This window comes from Scaptodrosophila lebanonensis, unplaced genomic scaffold (assembly GCF_003285725.1).
Source record: "Scaptodrosophila lebanonensis strain 11010-0011.00,11010-0021.00 unplaced genomic scaffold, SlebRS2 tig00000131-arrow-arrow-pilon, whole genome shotgun sequence".
Lineage (NCBI taxonomy): Eukaryota > Metazoa > Arthropoda > Insecta > Diptera > Drosophilidae > Scaptodrosophila > Scaptodrosophila lebanonensis.
Genome location: NW_022060584.1, coordinates 314,336 through 340,316, shown reverse-complemented (window position 1 = coordinate 340,316; position 25,981 = coordinate 314,336). Strand labels below are relative to the sequence as shown.

Here is a 25,981-nt window from a genome sequence, read left to right as displayed (position 1 = left end):
CAAATTGTTATAATATGTTTCCCTTTTGGATTCCAACTAGACTTCGAGAGAACATACATAAATGTAAGTTCTAAAATACTTATTACATTTCAATAATACATATATTACGAAATAAAATATGAGCTCCTTAAGTACAAAATTTGTAATTTTCGTAAATGAATTCTTAATGACAAATCAATATACTTGTATTTTATAGCGGGAAATTTAAAATTCTTCATTATTAGCAGTTAATCAGAATATCTGCCACTCACGAGTAATTTTAAAAAAGGCAACTGCTTAATATATTTCATTACTCTACGCGTAATGTGAATAAATAAAATGGCTAATCCAAGACTTCATCTTTTGTGTTGCCGAATTTCTAATGATCGGTCATGTTTATGCGTATAGATTCATCTTAGATTAGAGGTCTTTAGAACCTATTACAAAACCTATTATAAACGACATAATCTTAACTCAGACAGCAAGTTTGGCGACTCTTCGTCAAGTACCTGGTTCATACAAACGGACAAACAGACAGACGGACAGACAGATACGGACGCATCTGGCAGACAAACAGAAAATCACCCATGATTATGTTTCTCCAATGTTGAGCAAAAGTATTGTGTGTGTTTCGCCGTTAGTTGTTACAATCCAAACAAATTAAAATGCAACGCAGAAAAAGAAATAAGGATACATTAAATCTCAAAAAAAGTGAGTAAAAATAAAGCTGTTTGGTTTGGTAATCCATATTAAATGGCAAGAAGAAGTATAACATTTAGGATTCATTTGATTTTATTGATTTGTGGTGTTTTTTATGGCTCATGCACATTAAGCGAAAGTTCATGGCTTTTTAGCTCTATTACCCAAAAAATATATACAGAAATTGGTTAATGCGATCATTTTTGTTACTAAATTCTATTGTTCTTCGCTTGATTGTTTTCATTTCTGGTGATTTACTAAGTTCTCAATTCGCAAGTTGCTGGTTAGTAGATTTTTTGTAAGGTTTAGCAACCAAACCATCTAACCAACCCTCTGCACGCTCCCTAGATGTGTGGGTGTACATGAAGCTGAAGCTCCCGGCTTCTTTGCTCTCTTACCCAAAAAAAATTATACCGAAATGGGTAAATGCTTTCATGTTACGCATAATTAAAACCAACTTCCCATTCAGTGGGCACGCAGAACTCCAAAATGCGAGTGTCGTTGTGAGCAGTAAACAGGAATCCACCACCAAACCGCAGTCTGGAGCGTCGCTCGTCATTCCCCGGCCTAACCCCAACGGAAAAATAAGGGGAGGCAGGCAGGCAGGCAGGGCGGCAGGGCTTGCCCCACAAAGCATGTCAATGCCATGAATATTATTGACATGGATTTTCTGTGGCCGCACGTCTACGCCATTTTGGATTGTTAAGTGGGGTAAAGTGGGGGAAGGGAATGGGGGAAAGGGGGATAGAATGCATATCCGTCTTTGCTTTTTTGGGGTAAGTTCTTTTTGCTCTCTTCGTTTATTATTTTTATGGCAGCTCCACTGTATAGAGTTTGCAAGCAGAAAAAATGTGAAGGTCAACCCCTTAGTGTTGGCAGCAAATGTGACTGCCAAGTTGTTATTGTTGTTGTTGTTGGGTGGAGTACTGTGTGCCAGCGGGTTGAAGTTAAGGTTGAAGGTGGAAGGTGGAAGGAACGCCTGTGGCCTGTCAAAGTCAAAAGCATTTTTGCTGATAAAATCGATAAAACTCTGGCAGACAGAGCGCCGAGCCATACATGTTTCGACGTTGTCCCAACTCTGAATCTGAATAAAAATTCTCGGTCAACAAACAGTAACCAGCAACCAACTGGCTAGCTAGCCAGCTAGCTGGATGGCTGACTGACTAGCTAAGTAAACGATTCCATGTTTTGGTGGGGGCTCTGGTATGCCATGTTGTTGCTTGCTTATGGCTATGGCTTTGGTGGGTTTCAGGGGCTTGTCAAATTGCAGAAATCTCATGGCATGCAATTGTTGTTATTGTTCTTGTTGTTCTTGTTGTTGTTGTAATATGTCATGGTTGAAAACTACCGACCAAACTGAACGAAACGAAACCAATGAACGAGCAGTCAGTCCATAGTTGTTGTTGTTGTTGTTGCCGTTCTTGTTGCCGCTGACGTCTGTTGTAATGCGATAGGCGGCGCTACACTGTAGACCCAGCGCCAAACTAATTGCCATGCATTATTTTTTTTATACTTCTACAATCTTATATATATGTATAATACATATATGCATCGACAGTAGAGTCACGATAATCTGAACAACTAGTGCTTAGTCAATGACCGAAAGACTGAAAACTCCGGAACATCGGTACATTGAACAAACTAACCGTTACTTACACTACTCCTTACATTTTTCACTACACTGTTCTCTACATTCTTCCTTATAATTCTCTTCACACTGTCCCATACACTGTTCCTAATACTGCTCCTTGGAGTATCCTTTACATTGTCTCTAACACTGTTCCTCATACTATTCCTTACACTGTTACTTACAAAGAAAATCTTCATTTCGTCATGGAAAATATTCCGAGTATACTTGTAATATATAAACCGAACTGTGCCAGTACCCTATATCCAAAAGGATAAATGGGGTACTGGTTTAGGGGGAATGTATGTAAGACACAGGAGGAGCCGTTTGGCACCCCCAAAGTATATATAACCAGAGTGACAAGGCGAGTTGCACACACCCACTCCCCCTGATTTTCCATAATTCCCGTAATTATTGTAATTTTTTGTCATCATGTTCATCAAGATAGGCAAATTTTCAAGGAAGTTATAGTCATAAATATAATTGATTCTAAATATGCATGTCATAAACACATGTGCTCTAACGAAATTAAATTAAAATAATAAAATAAATGTATTAAATTCTAAAAATATTAATTTTTTAAAGTTTATTTATGACAAAATCGTTTGTAAACAAAAAGCTTTCCTACCATGAGAATGAAATGGACACGTCCGACTTAAAGCTATGTCCGAACTATTAAGATTACACTGTATATGTACAATATATAGTATATGTAAAGCAAAGCAGAGAGAACATAATAAACGTAAAATGTATTAAATAAGCGTAATTAGATCATGGCTAAAATATGCGGCAATAGCTATTCGACATGGCTACCGGTTGACGGCAGCAACAACAATAACTGAAAGGCGCCCATAGGGTGTCCATAGAGGTGAACGAGTTTTATTTTCAAGCTGGAAAACTATCAAACTCGATATATACAACAGAGATCTGCGTGGGCGTAGTATGTAATGGTGATGTGTAGAGGAGGATTTTAGAACTAAGAAAAATAAAACTAATTCAATATAGATTCTGGTGAAATATGCAACCGCAAATTTTTAAAATATATAGACAAATTAATAGAAAAGTAATGTTATAATATATAATTTTCCTAAAGATCAGCTGACATGATTAGCCAGAGAGGAAAATTCTCAAATGAGCATGGAAATGGCGCGTAAAAATATATATATTTCAAGAAGTAGAGAGATTATATAAAAAGTTGATTAAGGGTTAACCCATTAAAAACTTGCCATACAACATTAGACTAAATAGTACGCCAAAAACTGTGAAACTATCTTATGGTCTTTCCTGAAACTACCTCCATTTACAAATAAACCATAGTTTCGCATATTGGAAACTCATTTTTATAGAAATTGTTGTTTAGAAATATACTTCAAAAGTAAGCCAAATTAAAATCTATAGACAGCTATTCTATCATTTCGCCCCTAAAGACATTTTAATTAAAAATACCAAGAAAAAATATGCATTTGTTCCACGAAGAACTTGTAGTAAAAGTCATAGCGGATATCTTCTATATCTATCTTCATATCTTGACATTTCCAATTGTCCATTCTCCCTACTCAAACCAAGCCATAATATAAGGTACAGTTCTGGCCCATTGAGAAAGAAGACAACATTATTTAGTACCAGCAACAAAAAATTCATTCACATTTTTTCCTCGGGAACCTTTTCAATGCGGAAAACATTCGTATTGCCTGTGCTGCGCCTATTTTCCCAAAAAACACCAAACCAACTCTGTACAATGTGTACACTTTCTGGTGCTCAATAGCTTTTCCCCTCTCTTTCACTCGGTAGCAGCTGCAGAAATAAACACACTCTTGGTCGCTCTGCCCTCTCGCACCCACACACACGTATTTTAGCCAGCATACTATTCTTTATTCATCACGTAGCCAACGAACGAAGGAACGAATGAAAGAGCAGGAGAGCGAGCGTCGTTCTTTGATATCAACATTCTTATACCCTGCACCCAAATGGTAAAAGGCTATATTAGTTTTGTGTCAGGCATAAGGAAGCGTCTTGGACCCAAGAAATGAATATACTCTTGATCAGAACGAGTAGACAAATCAATCTAGATATATTGGTGGTCTGTCTGGATCAATGGCTGGAGATCAGATACTGCTGAGCGCACAAAAAATTGACTAATCTGTAGTTAGAAACGATCTATGAACAAACCCGTCCTAGTGAATTAGTCTGTTTTTGCTTGATTTAAGTCATTCATCATGAATCCACAATATGTCTGAGCATATTATCTTAAAATGTATCGCGAGTCTAATTTTTCACTATTAACAGAATTTTTGGCAATTAGGAAACTATATAAACAAATGTAGTTTTCTATCTTTATATGTGAGTAATTTTATTCCAATCGCTAAAAGGTTTTATCAAAAAATATTTACGATAGTTTTTTTTTTCTTTTTCTTGCTTCTGCTATAATCGCATAGAACAGAGTGCCGGAAGTGTTTTGTGGGTACAGGGCATTTCACAGTTCGGCTTGCCTAACTGTAACATTCTCTCTTTTTGTTTATTTTCTTTTGTACTAAAGACTCAAACACGCATACTCACACATACATATGTACATACACACCCCCGTGCCGCTGCATGTATATTTTGCGCTGTCTCTCAAACTTCTACGCTCTCTGCTCCCGTTTGCGGCACATTTGGGGAGTGTGGGGCCCTCAGACGACTCGACGACGACGACGACGTCGCGCATGTGTTGCGTCTTTTACTTGTGTATGTATATGTGAGTGTCGTTGTCGTCGTCGTCGCTTCATCTTCTTCTTTATCGTCGTGGTTGTTTTTCGTCGTCGGCGACGACGTCGTGGTTGTTGTTGTATGCAAGGTCGTTTGCGTACAAATTTCAACATTATTTGAAGGTCGTCCTTTACACACTCGCTTTTCTCTCTCTCCCTCTCTCGCTCACTCTTTTTTACTCGTTGCCATCTTCTTTGGGGTCTCGGTCTCTCCTCTACCAAATGCAATGCGAAGACGCTGCTGATGACACACGACGACTCTTGGGTTGATGTCCCCACTAAACAAAGCGTCATTTGGCTGCATTGTAATGCACCGTTATGGCAGCTGGCACCTCACAGCCTCTACACAACCAGCTAGTCGTTTGGCCAAAAAGTAAATATAACTTAACCCAAAAGATTGCATCCTCTTTTTAACCCTCAACTGGCGCCCTCATTCGCTCTGATGTCAAAGACTCAGCGCATGCCGGCCGGCTGCTTTCATATGTACATACATATACAAGCATATGAACAAATGTAAATGCATACATACATACATACATACACATATATATGTTGTATATCTAGGCACATATGTATGTGTGCGTTTGTGTTGGCGTGGGTTAATGTACCTTAAATTTATTATAATTCTCTTGACTTCTGCGCCTCTTCCATAGGGTCGTTGACATTTTTTTTTTTTTTTTTTTTTTTTTTTGTGGAACGCCTGTGTCCAAGCTATTGTTATGTCGTTGGTCGAAGCCATTGTTCCGGCACACGGAGCGCTGATAAGTAACCAAGCGTCCAGCGTTGGACTTGGAAATTGCAGGCGGGTGTGTGTTGAGAATGTGTCTAGAGTATGCCGCTTGTTTATTTGCCTATTGTGTGGCAGTTAATTAGCATGAAAGGCGACCGTGTAACGACCAAGGTCGCCGCCTAGGGTTGCTGACCTTGTCGGCGACTGTTGATAGATAATAGGGGGAAAAGCAATGAATTGAGTTCAATTTGTAGATAAATACATACAGACCTACTTACATAAAGAAGGGCTCATCAGAAACAGAACGCTCCCAATGCTTTCTCTGAGTTTCATTAATTTTAGAAACTTGGGAAGACTTGCTGTTAAACTAAATGAAGTAACTACTACTAATAATGAACTTAAACATTTAATTACTTTCGTGCTGTTGGTACTACATGGCTTATCCTTAGACTCTGACAACGCTGTCCAAGCTCTGAAGCATCTACAGTGTCCCGCTAGTATCAAAAAATTTGCGGTACAATTCGCAGAAAAGAACTTTGTTAAACCAATTTATTTTTTTTCTCCAAACATACCTAGTATATAATTGTATACATATCAACACCTATAATCCAAATTCCAAAACAGAGATGTCCTCCTTTTGCTTTTGGCTTCCTCTTGTTAAGATATACGAGGTCCAATGTCCTAGTATCAAGGCTTGTGGCAAGTGGGTTTGTTTTCCTTTATTTTGGTTGTTTCTCCGTATTACCTTCCTGGATAACCGTAACTGACAGGAACAGCACACAGATATGAATAATAATAACATTATGTAATAATAGTTTGTTTTTTATAATACGTAGCCGAACTGAGTCTTTATAAGTTTTCAATAACCTCTCACTTTATTTGGAGACAGATGGTATTGTTATCGTGTAAGTTTGGTTAAAAAATATTATATTTTAATATAATAATATCTCAGCTAATATGCATTTGTTATATGAACACTAGAAGAGCCTTTCCAGCTTATGCAGGTTGTTAAATATTGAAAGCAGCGCACTATATAAGTACTATACATATTAATAATAATTGTTTTTATTTATTTAAGTTAATAGATTCTAGACAGTTAAACACGCGAGTTATAGTAGGGAGTTAAGGAAACTCTCGCTGCAATAGTTGCTTAATCTAACATATATTAAACTCAGAGAGACTTTATTAACTCACTATACCCGCACAATATATGTTGTTAAAAAATTTTGTATTAAGAATAGAATTTGCATTAATAAGATGTTCCTCTTCACCGATTATCTTTACAGTTTTACAACACAATGGAACTGCATCAACGACATCTCTCCAACTTTTACAAATTGCACAAATAAATGTTTAAACGCCAAACGCAAACGCAGCAAGAAACACAAAACTGCAACGCAAAAGACTTAGAAGTGAAGCCAATCGAACGGAGTAACTTTAGGGAAAAGCCAGAAAAATGCCGAACATGTCGAGCATAAAGACGGAGCAGAACTCGTCTAGCAATTATCAGCTGCCGGTTAATATGTCCACGACGACATCGATGGGTGCTTCTTCGCCGGGAGGTGGTGGTGCAAACACAGCTACATCAGCATCGGCAGCAATAACAACGACGTCCACAACCACCAATAACGGGTCGCGTCACAATGTTTCGGTGACGAATATCAAATGCGAACTGGATGAGCTGCCCACGCCAAATGGTAATCTGGTGCCAGTTATAGCCAACTATAATGGCGGTTTGGGAGTGGGCGCGGGTCCGCCCAACAACCATGGCAGTCTGCGCATTCCATTAAGCGGCAAGGCGGAAGATTCCGACTCCGAGGCGGAGCTGACAAACATTGAGAACTTGAAGGTGCGCCGACGCGCGGCCGATAAGAATGGACCCCGTCCCATGTCCTGGGAGGGGGAGCTCAGTGAGACGGAAACCAACGGGGAAGAAATGATGGAAACCGATGCGCTAAGCAATGGGCTGGCGATTATTAAGAGTGAGGCGACCACAACCACACCCACAGCAGGCACGGCCACTATAATGGGTGGTGGTGGTGGTGCAGGTTGTGGTGGCATGCTGCAGCCCATCAAAACAGAGCTGGAACATATAGCGGGAGAGCTGCAACAGGCGAAAATGTATGGGGCTAAGCCGAAGCTGGCGCCCACACAAAGCGATCCCATCAATCTCAAATACGAGCCCACGCTGGCTGGCAGTGGATGCAGTGCGGCCACCCTGGGGGATAACTCACCGCTGTTAACCACACGCCAGAAGTCTAATAGCGGTGGCCATTTGCCGCTGCCCGCCAATCCCAGTCCCGACTCTGCCATACATTCCGTCTATACGCACAGTTCGCCATCGCAATCGCCCCTGACGTCCCGCCATGCCCCCTACACGCCCTCCCTGAGTCGCAACAACAGCGATGCCTCGCATAGTTCATGCTACAGCTACAGCTCCGAGTTCAGTCCAACGCACTCGCCCATTCAGGCGCGTCATGCGGCACCGGGCGGTGCCATCTTTCCGGGTGCCGCCAACTACGCCAATGGTGGACTGCACCATCACAGTGTGATTTACCGGCCGTTGAATGTGGACGCAGGCGTTGGTGGTCAGGAGGCGCAAAATCTCAGCATGGATGCGAGCAGCTGCACGCCCACTTCGGTGGCCGGGGGCGGTTCCGGCGGTGCCTTCGACGCAGCCAACTTGCCGGCTTCCCCCGCCGGCATTTCACGGCAACAGCTCATCAACTCACCCTGCCCCATATGTGGTGATAAAATCTCTGGCTTCCACTACGGCATCTTCTCGTGCGAGTCCTGCAAGGGTTTCTTCAAGCGCACCGTCCAGAATCGCAAGAACTATGTCTGTGTGCGTGGTGGCCCCTGCCAGGTGAGCATCTCGACCCGCAAAAAGTGTCCGGCCTGTCGCTTCGAGAAGTGTCTGCAGAAGGGCATGAAGTTGGAGGCCATACGTGAGGATCGCACGCGTGGTGGGCGCTCCACCTATCAATGCTCCTACACGCTGCCTAATTCCATGCTCAGTCCCCTCCTAAGTCCCGACCAAGCGGCGGCTGCGGCAGCTGCTGCCTCTGCCGCAGCAGCCGCGAGTGTTCAGCAACAACAACAGCAGCAACAGCATCAACGACTGCACCAGCCACACCAAGCACCACACGGACTTAATGGTTTTGCCACCGGAGGTTCCACATCGCTACCCGCCAGCCCCAGCTTGGGAGTGGCCATCAAAACGGAGCAAACGGAGGCTCCCGGTTCGACGACGCCACGAGCGACCAGCATACCGCAATTGTTGCAGGTAATTAGAAATTAGTGACAAAAGTTTGGAAGTAGGACATCATAAAGGGACTTCCAAACATCGATAGCAAACATACCCGCGAAAAAAAAAATTTGTTAGATTTTAAAATGATAGATTATAGATATAATGAAATCTAGATTAGGAATATCTTTACGCATGATAGTCATCTTCTAAATAGTAATGGCAGAAAAATAGACGTCAAGAAGAGTATTGTGAGGGAGGGGCAGTTCTTTAAGAACTCTTTGATAACAAAAATTATCCAGAACAAATCGCCAAATAGCAATAGGACATCAGGATTTGAAGTATAATATAATCTATGTTATATATATATAGGTTATTGTTGTTCTTGTTCTCTCTTTGCCCAAAAAAAAAGAAAAACTATTTGCTAATATTATAATCCAGTGAAAGTCGAAGTAGTTATTTGTACGTAGTTGGAAAGATTCAGAGCTTTACAATATGTTGTAAGGGAAATAAAATACGAAAATAAACTCTTAATCTGTAAACAATCCCTTTACATAGTTAATTCACAATTAGAGGGTTTTAAGTCTATATAATCTATTTGAGAAATGTAGACTATAAAATAAATATTATAAGAAATAATATCTCAAATTATGAACTAAAGATACGAAAAGAAGTAATAATTAGCTCAACAACTTAGTTATTTAGAACACTTTAATCTCACAGAACTAAGAGAAAAAGGTGCTACTTGTACATCGCTATGTATATTTATTTTTCAACCTTCTTTCATGTGACAGGAAATAATGGATGTTGAACATCTTTGGCAATACACTGAAGCGGAACTGGCGCGTATCAATCAGCCGCTCTCCTCATTTGCCTCCGGCTCATCATCATCAACAGCATCGTCGCCATCAGCGGCTGCTAATGGCGGGTCGTCCAATCAAGTCCCAACGCCAACACACACTGCCAATGCACAACAAATGACCAATCCACTGCTGGCCAGTGCTGGTCTCTCACAGAATGGCGAGAACGCCAATCCCGATCTGATTGCTCATCTCTGTAATGTCGCCGATCATCGTCTATATAAGATTGTCAAGTGGTGCAAGAGTTTGCCACTCTTCAAGAATATATCGGTACGTGCATATGTCAGGCAATTTAATTTATTACAGATCCAACTGATAAATAATGCTTGCAGATCGATGATCAAATCTGCTTGCTCATTAACTCATGGTGTGAGCTGCTGCTGTTCTCCTGCTGTTTTCGTTCCATTGACACGCCCGGCGAGATTAAAATGTCCCAAGGCAAGAAGATAACGCTGGCACAGGCAAAATCAAATGGTTTGCAGGTGAGTCATATTTCCTCGAGACCGCGCCTGCTTCTGCTCTGTTTTTTTTTTGCACATTTTTTAAGCGCTACTAAAATGATGAACTGATTAAAGATAAAAAATTGTTTGCACAAACAACCAAATACTTGAGCAATTTTTCATTACATTTTATCAAACCCGATCCTCGTTAAGAGATTAGGGATCGGGCGATTAGATTCTCATTATCAACTGATTCATGATGAAAAGTTTCTTCACACAAATAACGAAATGCTTGAGCACTTAATTCATCAAGTTCCATCGACCCGCGATAATTGTTTTCAGATTAACGATTAAAATTTTAGATATTTGTATTAAAGATTGTTAATACCACAAATTATGGTGCTTCAAAATCAATTTTGATATCCAATTGAGGGCTGAAAATTGTGAAAATTACAAAAAAGAAATAACTGATGTTTCATTAGTTTTGTATTCCAATACCAATCTATGTCAATTAATTTTAAAAAGCTATATAACCTCGTTATTAACTATTAGAAGAGCAGCTCAATACATAATAGAAAATACCAATTGAGATGTTTGTTAATTAATGTTATTACGCAATTGAGACTTAAATCACATGTCTTACCACTTCCGTATTTGAAAAGCCATGGATGTTCAACATCAACAAAGATTTTAATAACAAAAAAGTTCTTTATAAAAACTTTGATTTGAAATCTGAATTTATTGCTCATTTATGCAGGCCTGCATCGAACGGATGCTGAATCTGACAGATCATTTGAGACGTTTGCGTGTTGATCGCTACGAATATGTTGCCATGAAGGTCATAGTGCTGCTGCAATCCGGTAAGATTATTATTCGATTTATCGAACACAGGAAAAACTCACTCATCCTCTGGCTCCTATTGTATACAGATACATCGGAGCTGCACGAGCCCGTGAAGGTGCGTGAGTGCCAGGAGAAGGCCTTGCAGAGCTTACAGGCCTACACATTGGCGCATTATCCCGATACACCGTCCAAATTTGGGGAGCTGTTGCTACGCATACCCGATCTGCAGCGCACGTGTCAGGTGAGCTCTCACTCAATCCTCTCTTTCACAGTACTCTAAGACTCACTCTCGCGCTCTCTTCACAGCTGGGCAGAGAGATGCTGACCATTAAGACACGCGATGGCGCTGATTTTAATTTGTTGATGGAACTGTTGCGCGGAGAGCATTGACAAATGCTGACAGCTATGAAACGCCGCCGTGCCACGGGCTAAGGCAAATGGTGTCAAGTTTTATACTATTTAGTATTTTATATATGCGTATATGTAGCATTAAGCTTTTAGTTGTTTAAGCTCTGAAAACATGTGCCTAAAATGAACTAAAGCAGCAACAGCAGCAGCAGCAACAACAACAAAACCAACAACATACATAGGTAGTAGCAACACAAGAAAAACAAGAACAGAGCAACAAATATAAAAACAACTGATAGCTGTTAAATGATGATTGCCAAATTTTTGAGACATTTTGCTGAGATGCTGGCATTGGTGTGGTTGTTGTTGTTGTTATTATTGCTGTTGTTGGCTTGTTTAGTTTAGTATATAAAGATTTTGCTATATACATAACTATATACATATGAATTATGTATAGTAACTAAAGCACACGTGGAAAATGAAAAGACTAAGAATTATATTTAAATTTATTATTAAAATGGAAAAAACAAATCAAACTACAATTACATGTATATGTAAATTTAGTTAAAACAAAAGATACATACATGATCGACGCAGTTTCTGAGAGTTTATGCAAAACTATTTTTGAAATAAACGAGCTGCTAGAATTCTTTATACATACATACATGCATACATATAAACTATACATATAGATATAAAGAAAACAAACAATTTTTAAATGTTGTAGCATTTAGTTTTAGTGCAATTTCACAGAAACACACACACACACCCACACACCCACACATGATTACTTATAAATCTACTTAAGAAACGCTATCGCAAAACTACAGAAAAGTAATGAAAAGACCACTCGAAAATCGTTGCCTGCTTGCAGGCTCCATAACTATTCCAGTGATGCAGCTAATTGTTGCATATAAAAACAAAAACACACAAACTACATAAATACAATTTATATAACTTTTTGTTTTTTGGCATTATCACCACAACTGCATATACATAGTTCAGTCTTCTTCTTTTTTAATTTGTAAGCTCTTATGATTTCTGTTTTAAACTCTTATTGTAGTTCATACTTGATAGCTGAAGCAAATCCTGTAACAGGATTTAAAACATTTAAATAACATTTAATTTTGTCTATTGCATAAACAATATGCAAATATAAAGATATATATGCTAAAATATGAATGTGTGTGTATGTATATCTATCTATAGGCTATTTGTAAACTGTAAACTTCCAGCCCCACCAGCAAACAAACACAAACATAATTCCAATACTTTACAAATGAAAACGAAAACGATTCACAAAAGTTGTAGCGAACGTGTGGAACTTTTCTCAAGATCTTGTGTGTGAACAAATTAGGAAAAGCATATGAAATCTATTAGCCAACAAGATCCGCTTCCAGTTATACGCCAAAAGAAATGTCTAGTTTGTTAAAATTTTGTCTCATTTCTGCACACAGGCAAATATTTTTTATAAGTCGTATAAAAAACAAAAGAATTACTTTGAAACATGTGCAACATTTGTCTACAAATTGTTTGCCTGTCTGAACATTATTTCGAACACACAAGCACAGAGAGAAGGAAAGACACAAAACTTCCCACTTCGCTATTGTCCATAAAAAAAGAAATATTGTATACTAAAATCATATACGAGTACATAGTTAAATGTTAATTTAATAAATGGTCTAACTAAAAATATCATAAACCATAGCTAAATGCAATTGTCAAATGAAAATCAAATCAAAATTAGTTCATAATTTCTCAGCATAGTAGAAAATTGCAGCAAATTTAAGATCAGAGAGCACACGCATACAAAATTAAAATTCATGTTTTTAAAAAGTAAAATTTCAGTTTAATTTTGAAAATTGCAATTTTTATTTGCCGTCTCCATATAAGAAGTAAAAACTGAAAATTTGTATAAGTAGCGAGAAAAAATGTTAAAGCAGCGCAAAAAATTAGAAACATAGAAGTTTGTGCAAAGAGAATTTTATAAGATCTCAGTCTATTGTTCATCGTATAATACACAATCTGTTTCGAGATGCTAACAATCAAAGATATCCCATCAAAGATATACCATAAAATGGACCATTGTGGACCGAAACTAAAATCTAACCATAGTTTTTAGTGAAATCTGTGAAAACAGGATTCTATATGAGATCTAATTAATTATGAACCGCGTAAACCTAACCATCTATAATTAACTTATAACACACTCTGTGAAAAGACATTTTATGAGTTCTAATGGGATATTTATCTATAATTCATCTTGTAATATAAAAAGTCGATTATATCACTCCAGAAAGTAACAAATTTTCAGTCTCCACTCAAGAGACTTTAATGATATCTTTATCAAATCTTCAGCTTTCAGCTTAAGGACACCCATTACAAATACTTTTCTAAAAATGAACATTATTAATCGAAACGTAGGAACTGAATGAAGTGTATTAAGTACTTCGTTTCAAAAATAGTTCGAACTGTTATAAATGGCATCAATATTTCGCTAGCATGATTCCGTTGCATTTGTTTTGTTCTTAAATGTGTTCAGAATGCATTTTCTTTTCTTTTTTTATCAGTTTGAAGCATTATTCTACTTATTTCAAAAGGACATTTGACTTACCCGAATAATACTTACAATATTTATTAATAAATGTAAATTCAAAAACAAGGAAATTGTAAAAAGAGAAAAATACTTGGTTCAACTTAAAGGGATATTTTATGTTCTAAAACATTTTTATGGTTTCTCTTTCACAGTTTTAAGGAACCGCAAAGTTCTTTTGAAACCCCCCCACTTCAGAGATGTTCTAAAACAAATCTGTAGTTTCTCCTTTACATTTGATTTGAATGTTTTAAAAACTTGTACTGAAAATTGTTTGTTTTTTTAAACATAATATTAAAATGTAATCTTATGCGTGTGCCCAAACATTTTCTGCTCGATTTTCAACCACTCATCCATAGGTAATACATATTTAATTTCAATTTAATAAATGTAACAGAAATTATTGAGAAACAACAATTAAAAATAATTGTCAATGCAATATTTTGTAATAAACATTTTTTCGTAAAAAAAATAAATGATTTTTATTAAAATAAAAACGAAACTGGATTTCAGATTATCTTCAGTGACTGTCAGAGGAAAGTGGAAGCATGATGGAAACGATTAATTAGTAATTCCATATTGATAATAAAAAAAGTTATACTTCAAAATAACTAATGTTCTGAAAAAGTGTATATTTGAAGAAAAATTTAAACACCCCCTGCTGACATCTCTTGAAGAGTTCCGGTGGTTCCCTAGAGGGGAAAATTGTCTGAAAGGGAGTATAAAGGTACTCCTTGGGAGTGCAATAGTCGGGGACTGAGGGGATAAGGTCGTGCCTTTGAGGTATTTTGGCATAGCCAGACCCTTCTTCTGACTATGGTTTGTTTGTTTCTCTCAAGCGCAGAGCCGGCAGAGTGACGTTTATCTCACCCATGAGGGACTACACGTTAATTTTGCTGAAAAATATTGAAAATATAAAACATAGTTATTAAGAAACACTACGGAAGCACAAAATTGGGAGCAAAATAAAATTAGCACAAGTGACCTAATATAAGTCACTTTCTTTTACTAAAATATTTCATTAAAAACCAAAGTAAAATATTTTATTGTTTTTGTTCTTAAAAGGACAATCAATAAGAGTCTAATGAATTATGAAAAATAATTAAACATTAACTGTGAATATGAAAGGGGCATATTCAGATTCCTCAGATTCCTTGCAAATTAAAGTTCCATTCAGCATATGGAAACAATTAAAATTTTTAATAGTCATGAGATTGTTCAAAAACTTGTTAATGCAAATGATAGAAGTACATTCAAGAAGTACATTGAGAAAAATTCCAAGACAACTTTGGATTAATTTACTATAATCTCAAGCTCAAGCAATCAGATATAAAATGCCATTAAAGTAAAAAAAATTTGTTCACCAAACCCAAGAGGAAAGTTCGTCACAAATCAGATGAAGGAAGTGCGGAAGCATCGCCATTGGCTCAGGCAATATAGTATAGTAATGTTCAGTTATAATTATAGTTCTTAATGATCTACAATTGCCGAGGTATTTCAAAGATGACGAGGACAATGGCATACCAATAGTAAAGGTCATTAAGTATGTCGTCCTCAAGTAGCCCATTAAAAGAAGAAGCCTTTTGAATCGCACATAATTTATTGTTTGGGGCTAACTCCCAACACTTCCACTTCTTTGTTTCCAAAAGTGAACTTTATAAAGCCCCATACTCTTTTCATTTCCTTGCGCCAACTCTACACACTCTGCCACAGCCAGCTGTTTGCCTCAGAGCTCTATTAAGCTAACGTTTGCAGCAAAGTTTCGCTGATTTGGCGCAATTAAAACTTTGCCTCAGCCACAATAGGTGCCAGCTAATACAAAACTTTCTGCCAAAGCATGGTTAGAACGGGAGCGGAGTTGGCGATTGGGAGGAAGGGGGGTGCGGAAAATGGGTAGCAAAACGCCTTAGAAGGTTGCCTCATATGTTGCCAGCAGGACATGCAAACATGCAGCTTATAAATTTTGCATAAAACCATGAGAATACTACTTGTAGGTAGCACGAACTTTATGTGAGTTCTGCAAATTTCCTGAGGCGTACAGTGGGAGCAAAGCAGCAAACTAGCACGCACTAATTAGTTAAGTTACATAATAAGAAACTTTGTGAAAATATTTAAAAAATGCTCAACAATTAATATGCTTTTCTCTTTTTTATTTTCTTTAATTTCTTGTTTTCATTAATTTGTTCATTACAAGTAGGTCCAGTGTGAGATGGTTGGCGCAGGTGCATGTCTGGGCTGTGGTTGTGGCATCTGCTAGGCTGTTGAGCAAGTAAATGAGTTGAAATGCGGTTTTCAACTTTCTGCAGAGTGTGTGGGTGGCTGGCGGGCTGATAGGCTGGTAGGCTGGCAGGGTGGTGAGTTAGAGGGGTGAGAAATCAATTTGCAACTAATGCTCCCCTCTCGCTAGGCTGAAGTCACGCGACCCCACTGAGCTCGAATGTTAAGCAATAACAATACAAATGCACTATAAAAATGCAACTCTTTGAAAATTCAATTGCCAACATCAATACGCTAACTTTATAGCTTGCCAATAAAACTTGCTTATGTCCGTGTGTCTGTATGTGTGTGTTGAGCAGACAACAAAGTGGAAGGGTGAGTTGGTGGATACACTCGCACTTATTATTATAAATTCATGAAAATATGTGCCAGTTCCACACACATCTGCACATACCCGCGCATACATACTTGTACATATATTACAGAGTAGCAGCTGTTTGACACACATAGTCTATGACAACGCCATCAGATGCAATAAGCCGTTATGACCCCCAGAGAGGCGAACGAAATCGAAGAGAGAATGTAAAGAGGCCATCGAGAGTGTCGTCGTGGCAGGAGTTGTGTGCGTGCGTGTGTGTGTTAAGAGCATAGAAATCAAAGGAGAGCGTTTGCAGATGCCTTCGATGACTTCCTGTTGGAATATTGTTGAATATTTTAGTACAATGCTATACCAGGCAGCGACAACTTTAAACTTTTGAAATTAATTTCTTAATTTGGAAACATCTTCACAAAAGAATAGCAAATTTTTTAAAATTATAATTGTGTATTAATGCATGGATGCATAAAACTGAATAATGAAATTGCTATTTATTCATACTTTTTACATAAATGTTGGCAATATATTTATTTATATACAGCGGATAATTCTGGAATTCTCGTGTCCAGCAATTTCCGAATTTTTCTCCATTTTTAGACTTCCCGAGGGAGCGTTAGAGTAATACGTATAATGATCGGAGAACTTAGAGATCAACCAAAAGATATGAAATTTCGTTCGAATTTCTTTAGAGAAGATATAAATTTAGAGAAATTAAACATTTTATAATATTAATAATTCTTGTATGAACACTCATTTACTATCAACTATTATAAAGAATAGATAGAAAGGGTATTATTTATATCTTTTTAAAATACACCTAATTCTGTTTTAGTTCTAATTCTAATTCTGTTTTTTGTTTTGATTTAACACGGTTTGAAAATTAAATTTTTTTTATGACATTATTCCATTTAGCTCGATTTAAAATAACATATGATCAATGTCTTTTTTTGTTTTGAACCAATCTTTCGTGTAAAAACAGAATTAGCTGTATGTGTTATTTGTGGACTTCATAACGCCATTTATAGCGGCATCTAATATTTACAAATATGTTCACATATACATTTTTTTGGCAGCACTGCTCGCCAACAATTTTCATGCTTAACGCAAGCCACAAGATTGCTTAAGTCTTTAACTTTTGGCCTCATTAATGCGACTTTAAGTCGAGCAGAAATTATTTTCATATGTAGTATACTTTTATGGGCCACACTAACACATTAACACACACCTATATACACACACGCACGCATACGCATATGCGTAAAAAAATGAAACGACACGAAACTTAATTTCCGCTTTGCCTCGCAAATACAAATGTATAACACCATTGACTCCTGTTGTTGTTGTTGCTGCTGCTGCTGCTGCTGTTGTTGTTGTTGGGTGTGGGTGCTAAGCATACTTGGAAATGCGGGTAGTTGTTCGCACCATACCCCCGAGAACTACAGTAAGCCCTGTGTCGAAGAGACGCTAGAACGAAACTTGGAATAACATATGCGAGTTACTGGTGTTTAGAAATTTGGATAAATTTGTTATACGAGAGTAGTACTAGAGAATTACTAGAATAGAATTTCTGCTATGTATTTATGACATTATAATAAAATAAAAGACTCTCGTATAATGAGATGAATAATATGCATCGAATGCTATGTAAATCAAATCTTTCCGCGTTTATAAAACTATGACTAATAAAAAGAAAAAAGCTGTAATCCTAGAGGCAAGATATTCTTCTTTCTCCTAAACTTTCTCCTATATATATAGGAAATATATATGTGACCTGAAATATCGAAGCCAAGTAAAAGCTTTGCACTTCATCGCTACATGTTCAATTTCAAGCGAGATAAGATTTCAACACCTACAAGAAAATCGATCTTCCACATGGGATAGGGATCAGCAATAGCTATAAAATCAGCTAGAACTAGGAGATTTTCAATATAATTGAATAAAAATGTAAAAAGCGCTCATCCGATATCCAACTACAAGTATCTGGTACTTTGAGAAGTCCTGTCACTGTTGTTTTATTTTTAGTTCAATAGCAAATTACAAAATGTTAGTTAATTTTTACTGTTTATGGAAATTTAAATTCTTAATACTACTTACTACAGTAGTCCAGCTTTATACTCCACTTGTTTTTAGAAAGAAACAGCTTTTTCAAATGTGGAATGTGGCGCGATTCTCCTTTTGTTGTATTCGCACACGATTTTCTAAATTTATTCAATAAACTGTTTTTTTGTTAAGTCTTTAATCTTTATTTAAGATCTGTCCTGGGCTGGACAATAATTACATTTTATGATAACTTGACTTATTCACAAGGGCGTAAAAAAAATATAGTTGGAGTTGGATTTGTTGAAGTTTTTTCATTGATCATATGCATAAGTTATCTTTTAAAGGCATCGTGCATTATTTAATCAAAATTTTAAATTTTTGGCCACCCCTTTGGTAAAAGCTGTCTACGCCCTGCTTATTCATTTTAATTAATAATAATAATAATTAGTTTCCAGGCCGCAACGCTTCACCCTGTTTGGTTACATATTGTTTGTACCCACTGTACCGCCCCATCCCCTCATCTATGTGTGTGCACAGGCCCCACTCGTAATGTTTATGTCAGACAACTTGGAAGAGGGGGAGGGAGAGACGGAAAAAGCCAAACACAACACGTCTAAAAATACTCGAAATACGAATATCAACCGCCCACCTGCTTGGTGCCACGCCCCCATTCTGTTTAATGTGGCGTCGGCCCTTTCCTTTGCAGGCATTCTGGCCAAATTAATTGCCACCAGGTGCCCTCCAGGGTCGTCCTCAGATGGCTTTAATTGAAATTGTGGGCATCAGTTGGCGTTTCCTCTAATTGCGCGGCAATTGCCTCAAAACTGTGCAACAAAACTTTATCAAAATTGTTGCGATTTTTCATTCATTCCTTCCTTCTTTCCTTCCTTCTTTCATTCATTCATTCATTCGTTCGTTCTGCGTGCCGTTGTGTTAATGACCTTGGCATTGTCATCCATTGGCCCAACAAATGCTGCCAGCTGGCGGCAATATTTTGTGGCCTTGGGGCAGGGGATGTTTGAGGCTGAAATGTAAATGAGAATTCGAATTTGTTTTAATGATAATTAATCGCAACAGCCAAATGGAACGTGTTTTTGGGAATTGCTGACTAAATTGACAATTCAAATAATTACAATTCGTGGCTGCTTTTCAATTTGTAAACACGTTTCAATGAAATTAGTTCTTAGTGTAATCCGAACTGCAATGCAGTGGCATTTTGTTTTATGTATTTATTTATTTATTTATTTGTTTATTTATTTATTTATTTATTTATTTATTTATTTATTTATTTATTTATTTATTTCTTTATTTCTTTATTTCTTTATTTCTTTATTTCTTTATTTCTTTATTTCTTTATTTCTTTATTTCTTTATTTCTTTATTTCTTTATTTCTTTATTTCTTTATTTCTTTATTTCTTTATTTCTTTATTTCTTTATTTCTTTATTTCTTTATTTCTTTATTCCTTTATTTCTTTATTTCTTTATTTCTTTATTTCTTTATTTCTTTATTTCTTTATTTCTTTATTTCTTTATTTCTTTATTTCTTTATTTCTTTGTTTCTTTATTTCTATATTTCTTTATTTCTTTATTTCTTTATTTATTTCTTTATTTCTTTATTTATTTATTTATTTATTTATTTATTTATTTATTTATTTATTTATTTATTTATTTATTTCTTTATTTCTTTATTTCTTTATTTCTTTATTTCTTTATTTCTTTATTTATTTCTTTATTTCTTTATCTTTATTTCTTTATTTCTTTATTTCTTTATTTCTTTATTTCTTTATTTCTTTATTTCTTTATTTCTTTATTTCTTTATTTCTTTATTTCTTTATTTCTTTATTTCTTTATTTCTTTATTTCTTATTTCTTTATTTATTTATTTATTTATTTATTTATTTCTTTATTTATTTCTTTATTTCTTTATTTCTTTATTTATTTATTTATTTATTTATTTATTTATTTATTTCTTTATTTCTTTATTCTTTATTTCTTTATTTCTTTATTTCTTTATTCTTTATTTCTTTATTTCTTTATTTCTTTATTTCTTTTTTCTTTATTTCTTTATTTCTTTATTTCTTTATTTCTTTTTTTCTTTATTTCTTTATTTCTTATTCTTATTCTTTATTTCTTTATTTATTTAGTTATTTATTTATTTATTTATTTCTGTATTTCTGTATTTCTTATTTCTTTATTTCTTTATTTCTTTATTTATTTATTTATTTATTTATTTATTTCTTTGTTTCTTTGTTTCTTTATTTCTTTATTTCTTTATTTCTTTGTTTTTTTATTTCTTTATTTCTTTATTTCTTTATTTCTTTATTTTTTTATTCCTTATTTCTTTTTTTCTTTATTTCTTTATTTCTTTATTTATCTTATAAGCTAGAAAAGCCTGAGAGAACTAAGAGAGAACTCTAATCAAATTAAAATAATATCTAATTAACGCTTCCGACCCGGTGGTGGTTAATCATACAAGAGAAATTTGCAAAGTCTCTGTTCTTTGGATTTGTGCTCCTTTATGGGCGGATTCCTAGTACTTGGGGAGCTATAGAATGCACATTTCCAAAGTCTGTTACAATATACTATATATTTAAAAATAAAACCAACATCGAACTAACAATTTGAGGCACACGAATCGGAAGTCCAAATGTTAACTTAGAAGCATAGAACGTGAACAAATAAATCTAAATCAATTAAAATCAAATTTGTTCATTAAAGAGGCCACTTAAAAATGTATATAGCTGATTAAAAATTGCATTAATCTAACATTCTTTGTGCGTGTCAATTTCTATTTCAATCTGTTTGTTCCATTTCATCCATGCATGGCAATTGAATTATAATTTTTACACATGCCAAGTGTTTATCATTGTCAGATTTTTGTTTGAATCAAGTAATTGCTGTGTGAATCATTCACAAAAGGATATTGGTTCAGTTATTCTGATTTGATCCCAAACTAGACTTCATTCACGTAAGCACAGTACTATAGTGGGCTTGATATTTGAGCCCTATTCGATGCAAGAATAGCATTCTCCAAGCTTTCTCAAGATTGATTTTATCGTAATATTTATAATAAAATCATTATACCCTTTAAATTCGATCCAAGAATAATAAGCGTTCCCAAATAAAGGCGATAAGTAGCTCATAAAATTGACTCCATTCTCTTGAATATTGAAAAGATAATGGAAGAAAAGATCAGCAATTATTAATTAACTTGCTTTTACCCAGCATACCACCTAATTCCTAATTTCTTTTACAAAACATATTTCTGCATCAAAGAGAGACTTCCTGAAACATGAAATTTTTAAAACCTGGCTGGTTAAGCATTTTTTAAGTAGACAACAGGAGCAGAGGGCTAGAAGTATCCTAAAATGATGCTTGATTTTGTTTCCGACTCTGCTTTAGGAAAAATTTAAAGCGTTTCCAATGTACTGAAGAAAAGCCAACATCAAAAAAATAAAATAAATTCGTGTTTCCTGCATATTAGGAGAGTCTGCATAACAAGTTTGGTAAGTCGTTTTCGAAATCGAGGCGTTCATCCAGACAGACAAAAATCACCTCCCCATGTTGATTGAAAATATATATACTTTATGGAATCGGAGATGCTTCTCATTCTTCTCTGTGACAACTTTACAGAAAACAAATACAGGGACGCCCTTCGGATACGCGGAATAAAAAGTTACTTATCGGTCTTTGCTGTACGAGAATTAGATTGATTTAAAGCTGATTTTTACAAGTATGTTTAATTATTTTAGAAAGCACATTAAAATGGTAATCAATAGCCAGAAAGAAATGTGTGCGGAAGCTATTCAAAAATTTAGGATTGGAGATGGAAAGATAATTGAATCTCTTTAGGACATAATGACAATTACAATGTTTGAAAGAACGAAAAATAGTTCGGAAATATTATTCGTTCTTTCAAACATTGTAATTGCTTGCTTTTACAAGTATTATTGATTGTTGAAAATAAGAAATAATGGTATTCTTATATTATTTATAAAATTACTTACTTGTAGCACAAATTGAACTTCCCTTTCCTGTAGAAAACTTGTTTATTTGGTTGATTGTTTAAATAAGTACATATAGTAAGTATATAGACTAGGAGATTTAATTGTATCCAATCGTGAATGTGAAGTTTTCAAAGACACTCCCTAAGAACTAAATGAATGTGTCACATAATATTTTAAAATATTCTGTAATTGCTATCATCGACAACCTTAAGAAGGTATCAACGGACTAATAAGAAATGAATGTTTGGTATAAGTTTTGAATTTTGAAAAACAAAATTAGTTAAGTTTTTCAATTCAGTAATTGAAGTTGTGATCTCATTATTTTACTTGTTCGAGCCGGATTTAGAGACTGTATTTGGAAATTTGTTTTTCCAATCATTTTTTCCGATAATTACAAATCGCAACAATGATAATAAATCGGCCTGCAATCTTGGCCATAACATATCACTTAGCTATTATGGGAGGTCCACACTTAATACAGTTTTAGGTACGGCACTACAAGCACCCTATTTAATAGAGAATTATTGGGCACTATTGGGCGAGTATTATGTTGCTGTTACAAAATAATTTGTTATCACGTAAGTCTTGTTTTAAAACGAATTGATTCGCGAATTGCAAATAGCGATTCTTGATTCTTTTGAAAAATCTGTGCAACTCTGGTCTCTATTCTGCCCCCAATTTCCATTCCAATTCCAAATCAAATCTTTCTTAATGAATAAACATTATGTTCTTCCCCACACAGCTTTCTTTGGCATCGCCTGCAGCTGTTCCGTCATTAAAAAACATAACCATTTTGCTAAATAGCCGCACATTGGAGTCATTATATTTAGCATTTCAGTCAACAGACGTTGGCTAACTAGTCATCAGCTCCACTCAACTCCACTCCGCTCCCCCGCCTCCGTCCAACTCCATCGCCAAACGGCTAAGAATTTGCATGCTCGGAGGAAACTTTGCCTGCAATTGAAATGTTAGGTTGCAAAAAAGTTTGCTGAACGATTGATTGATTGTTTCCAGCATACAAACACACAAGCACACACACACACGCAAGCTGATGATTTGAATTAATGATGCATACACTGAGAGAAAAAGCATAGTCAATAGCTAGTGAAATACATTTTAGATGCAACATTTTGAATGTGATTTGAGCTCGATTTTTAAGTTACTTTTATAACCGATTTGAATTGTTGGGTTATAGCTTGAAGTCCTATAACTCTATATAAATAAATCGGAATACAACAAATTATTGAACTGAAACTGGCTTAGAGACTATTTAGATATGGCTGAAGCGGCTTAAACGTCCCTTCACTCGGGCCAATCAGGTTACTTAGTTCTCTTTGGCTTTAGGGATTTGGCTTCGACCATCCGGAACTGCTAATGAAGTTGGCTAACTTTACGATCTCCAGTTTTGTTGTATCAGTAAGATCTTCTAGGAAGTCAGAGCTGGTAAGTAACAAATGATTTGATCCATACCTTATATCGGCAGCTTCTCCAGAATTCATAAGATATCTCATTCAAGCCAACACAGCAAAGACATTAAATTTTTCGGTTTTCGGAACTGGAACTAATAAATAAATATTTTTAAGTCGCAATCATATTTAATACAAAATTATTTTGTGGTAAACAGCTTTGCTTAGGCAAAAGTAAAGATTAGGCCCAGATATATTATGTTAATATTTTTGAAATGGATTTTTGGATTTTGGATTTTTGGGATTATAAATGAAGTTCTTAAGGAAAGATCGTAAGTCTGTCATAGAAGGTGTTTCTTGAACTTTTAAATACTTAACATGTTCAGGTTATTCATTAATTTTAAAGTTCTGCTCATCAATCTTGAAAAGAAACAAACGAGGAGATGTGAGATAATAGATAAGGAATACAAATTCAGGTACCTTTTAAGAAACCCAGAACAGCTCACTAATTTTCTCCACAGGTAAAACTATCAAAACATAGAGGGAAATCCTGGGAGATTCCTGGTTTCAAAACTACGAATTAGAAGATATTTTAAATGCAACATTCCCTGCAATGTCGAATTTTTCTCCCAGTGTACTCACACACGGGCCGAGATGTGTGTGCGCGGATATTGGTGTGCCGTGTCAGAAAAAGGAGTAGCTTTGCTGCTTATTATGTTCAATTAGACGTTGTGGAATTTTGCGAGCGTCGTTGTGCGGCCGTTTAAAGTCATTTGATTGATGTTGTAATTGTTGGCTGTTGGCCGGTGAAGCGTTTGGCAGGTTTCTTCTTCCGATTGTTGGCCAATTGCTGGCTGTTTGCACGCAGAAAACATTGAAAACATTGAAAATTGTGCAGCCATTACAATTCGGAGCAAGACGAATTACCAGGAGCAGGCAGTTGCGCGTTCAAAAGTTTGCAAACTGACTTGAATTTATCGGCAACTGTTCAAAACAGAGCAGCAAACACAGCCAGAGAACACGCATTTATTAATTAACTCTATTGCTTTTAAAAATCGAGGAAAATAATGATAATTTAAAGACTTCAATCTCAATATTTGCTTTGCCTTTACAAGCTAATGAAAATAATGATAATTTAAACAATTAATTTTAGACACAGTTTTATTTTCAGTAGGAAATTAAATTAAATTCTATTTTTCTAAGTGTCTAATTTTTCAATTCACTTTGAATTTGTTCAAGTTTAAAAACATAATTAGATTTAAGAACCTCAAATAAAATTTTGAAAATTTGAAATCATTGCAGACTTAAGCCGCAAAAAATTGATAATGGTATTAATTAATCACTTGATTGATTTAAATACAATATCATAGTTTTGTTCCCATATCAAATCATAAATTTGTTTTATTTTATTTATTTAATTAACATACACTTAACAGAGCATGCAATATAAATTCAAAAAATTCAAATCGCCATCTAGCGAGTATGTTAGGCGCGAACAGCTGTGAATTCAAGCTGTAGTCAATTGGCAACACTATTAATGGTGCTTAAGAGTTACAGTAGTTATTCCTTTTGTGAAATTTAATTTAAGAGAGTTTACTCTTAGATTCAATTTGTTTATTTCATATTAATTTAAAATGTTTTTTTTTATAAATCAAATTTCAATAAAACAATTAAGTTGTAAACTAATTCTATGTATTATTCTTGGAAGGTAGGGTGTAGCATAAATAGAACGAATATTATGTTAACTAAATAAAAAGTTTTTGAAACGCAGCCCTACTTATCATATTTAATTAAATTTACAAATTTGTGTCATTACCCATTTATTT

General features: G+C 35.6%; 1 protein-coding gene across 1 annotated transcript in view; it reads left to right on the top strand.

The window, feature by feature from the left end:
- LOC115628986 (nuclear hormone receptor FTZ-F1 beta) overlaps positions 1-12,518 on the top strand; it is a 33,375-nt gene extending 20,857 nt beyond the window's left edge. The window contains exons 2-7 of the mRNA XM_030525266.1: positions 7,066-9,065; positions 9,821-10,156; positions 10,219-10,368; positions 11,084-11,186; positions 11,256-11,410; positions 11,476-12,518. Coding sequence (XP_030381126.1) covers positions 7,236-9,065; positions 9,821-10,156; positions 10,219-10,368; positions 11,084-11,186; positions 11,256-11,410; positions 11,476-11,559 — 2,658 coding nt within the window. The 5' untranslated portion in view covers positions 7,066-7,235 and the 3' untranslated portion in view covers positions 11,560-12,518. The remainder of the gene's footprint in view (positions 1-7,065; positions 9,066-9,820; positions 10,157-10,218; positions 10,369-11,083; positions 11,187-11,255; positions 11,411-11,475) is intronic.
- The last annotated feature ends 13,463 nt before the right edge of the window (positions 12,519-25,981 follow it).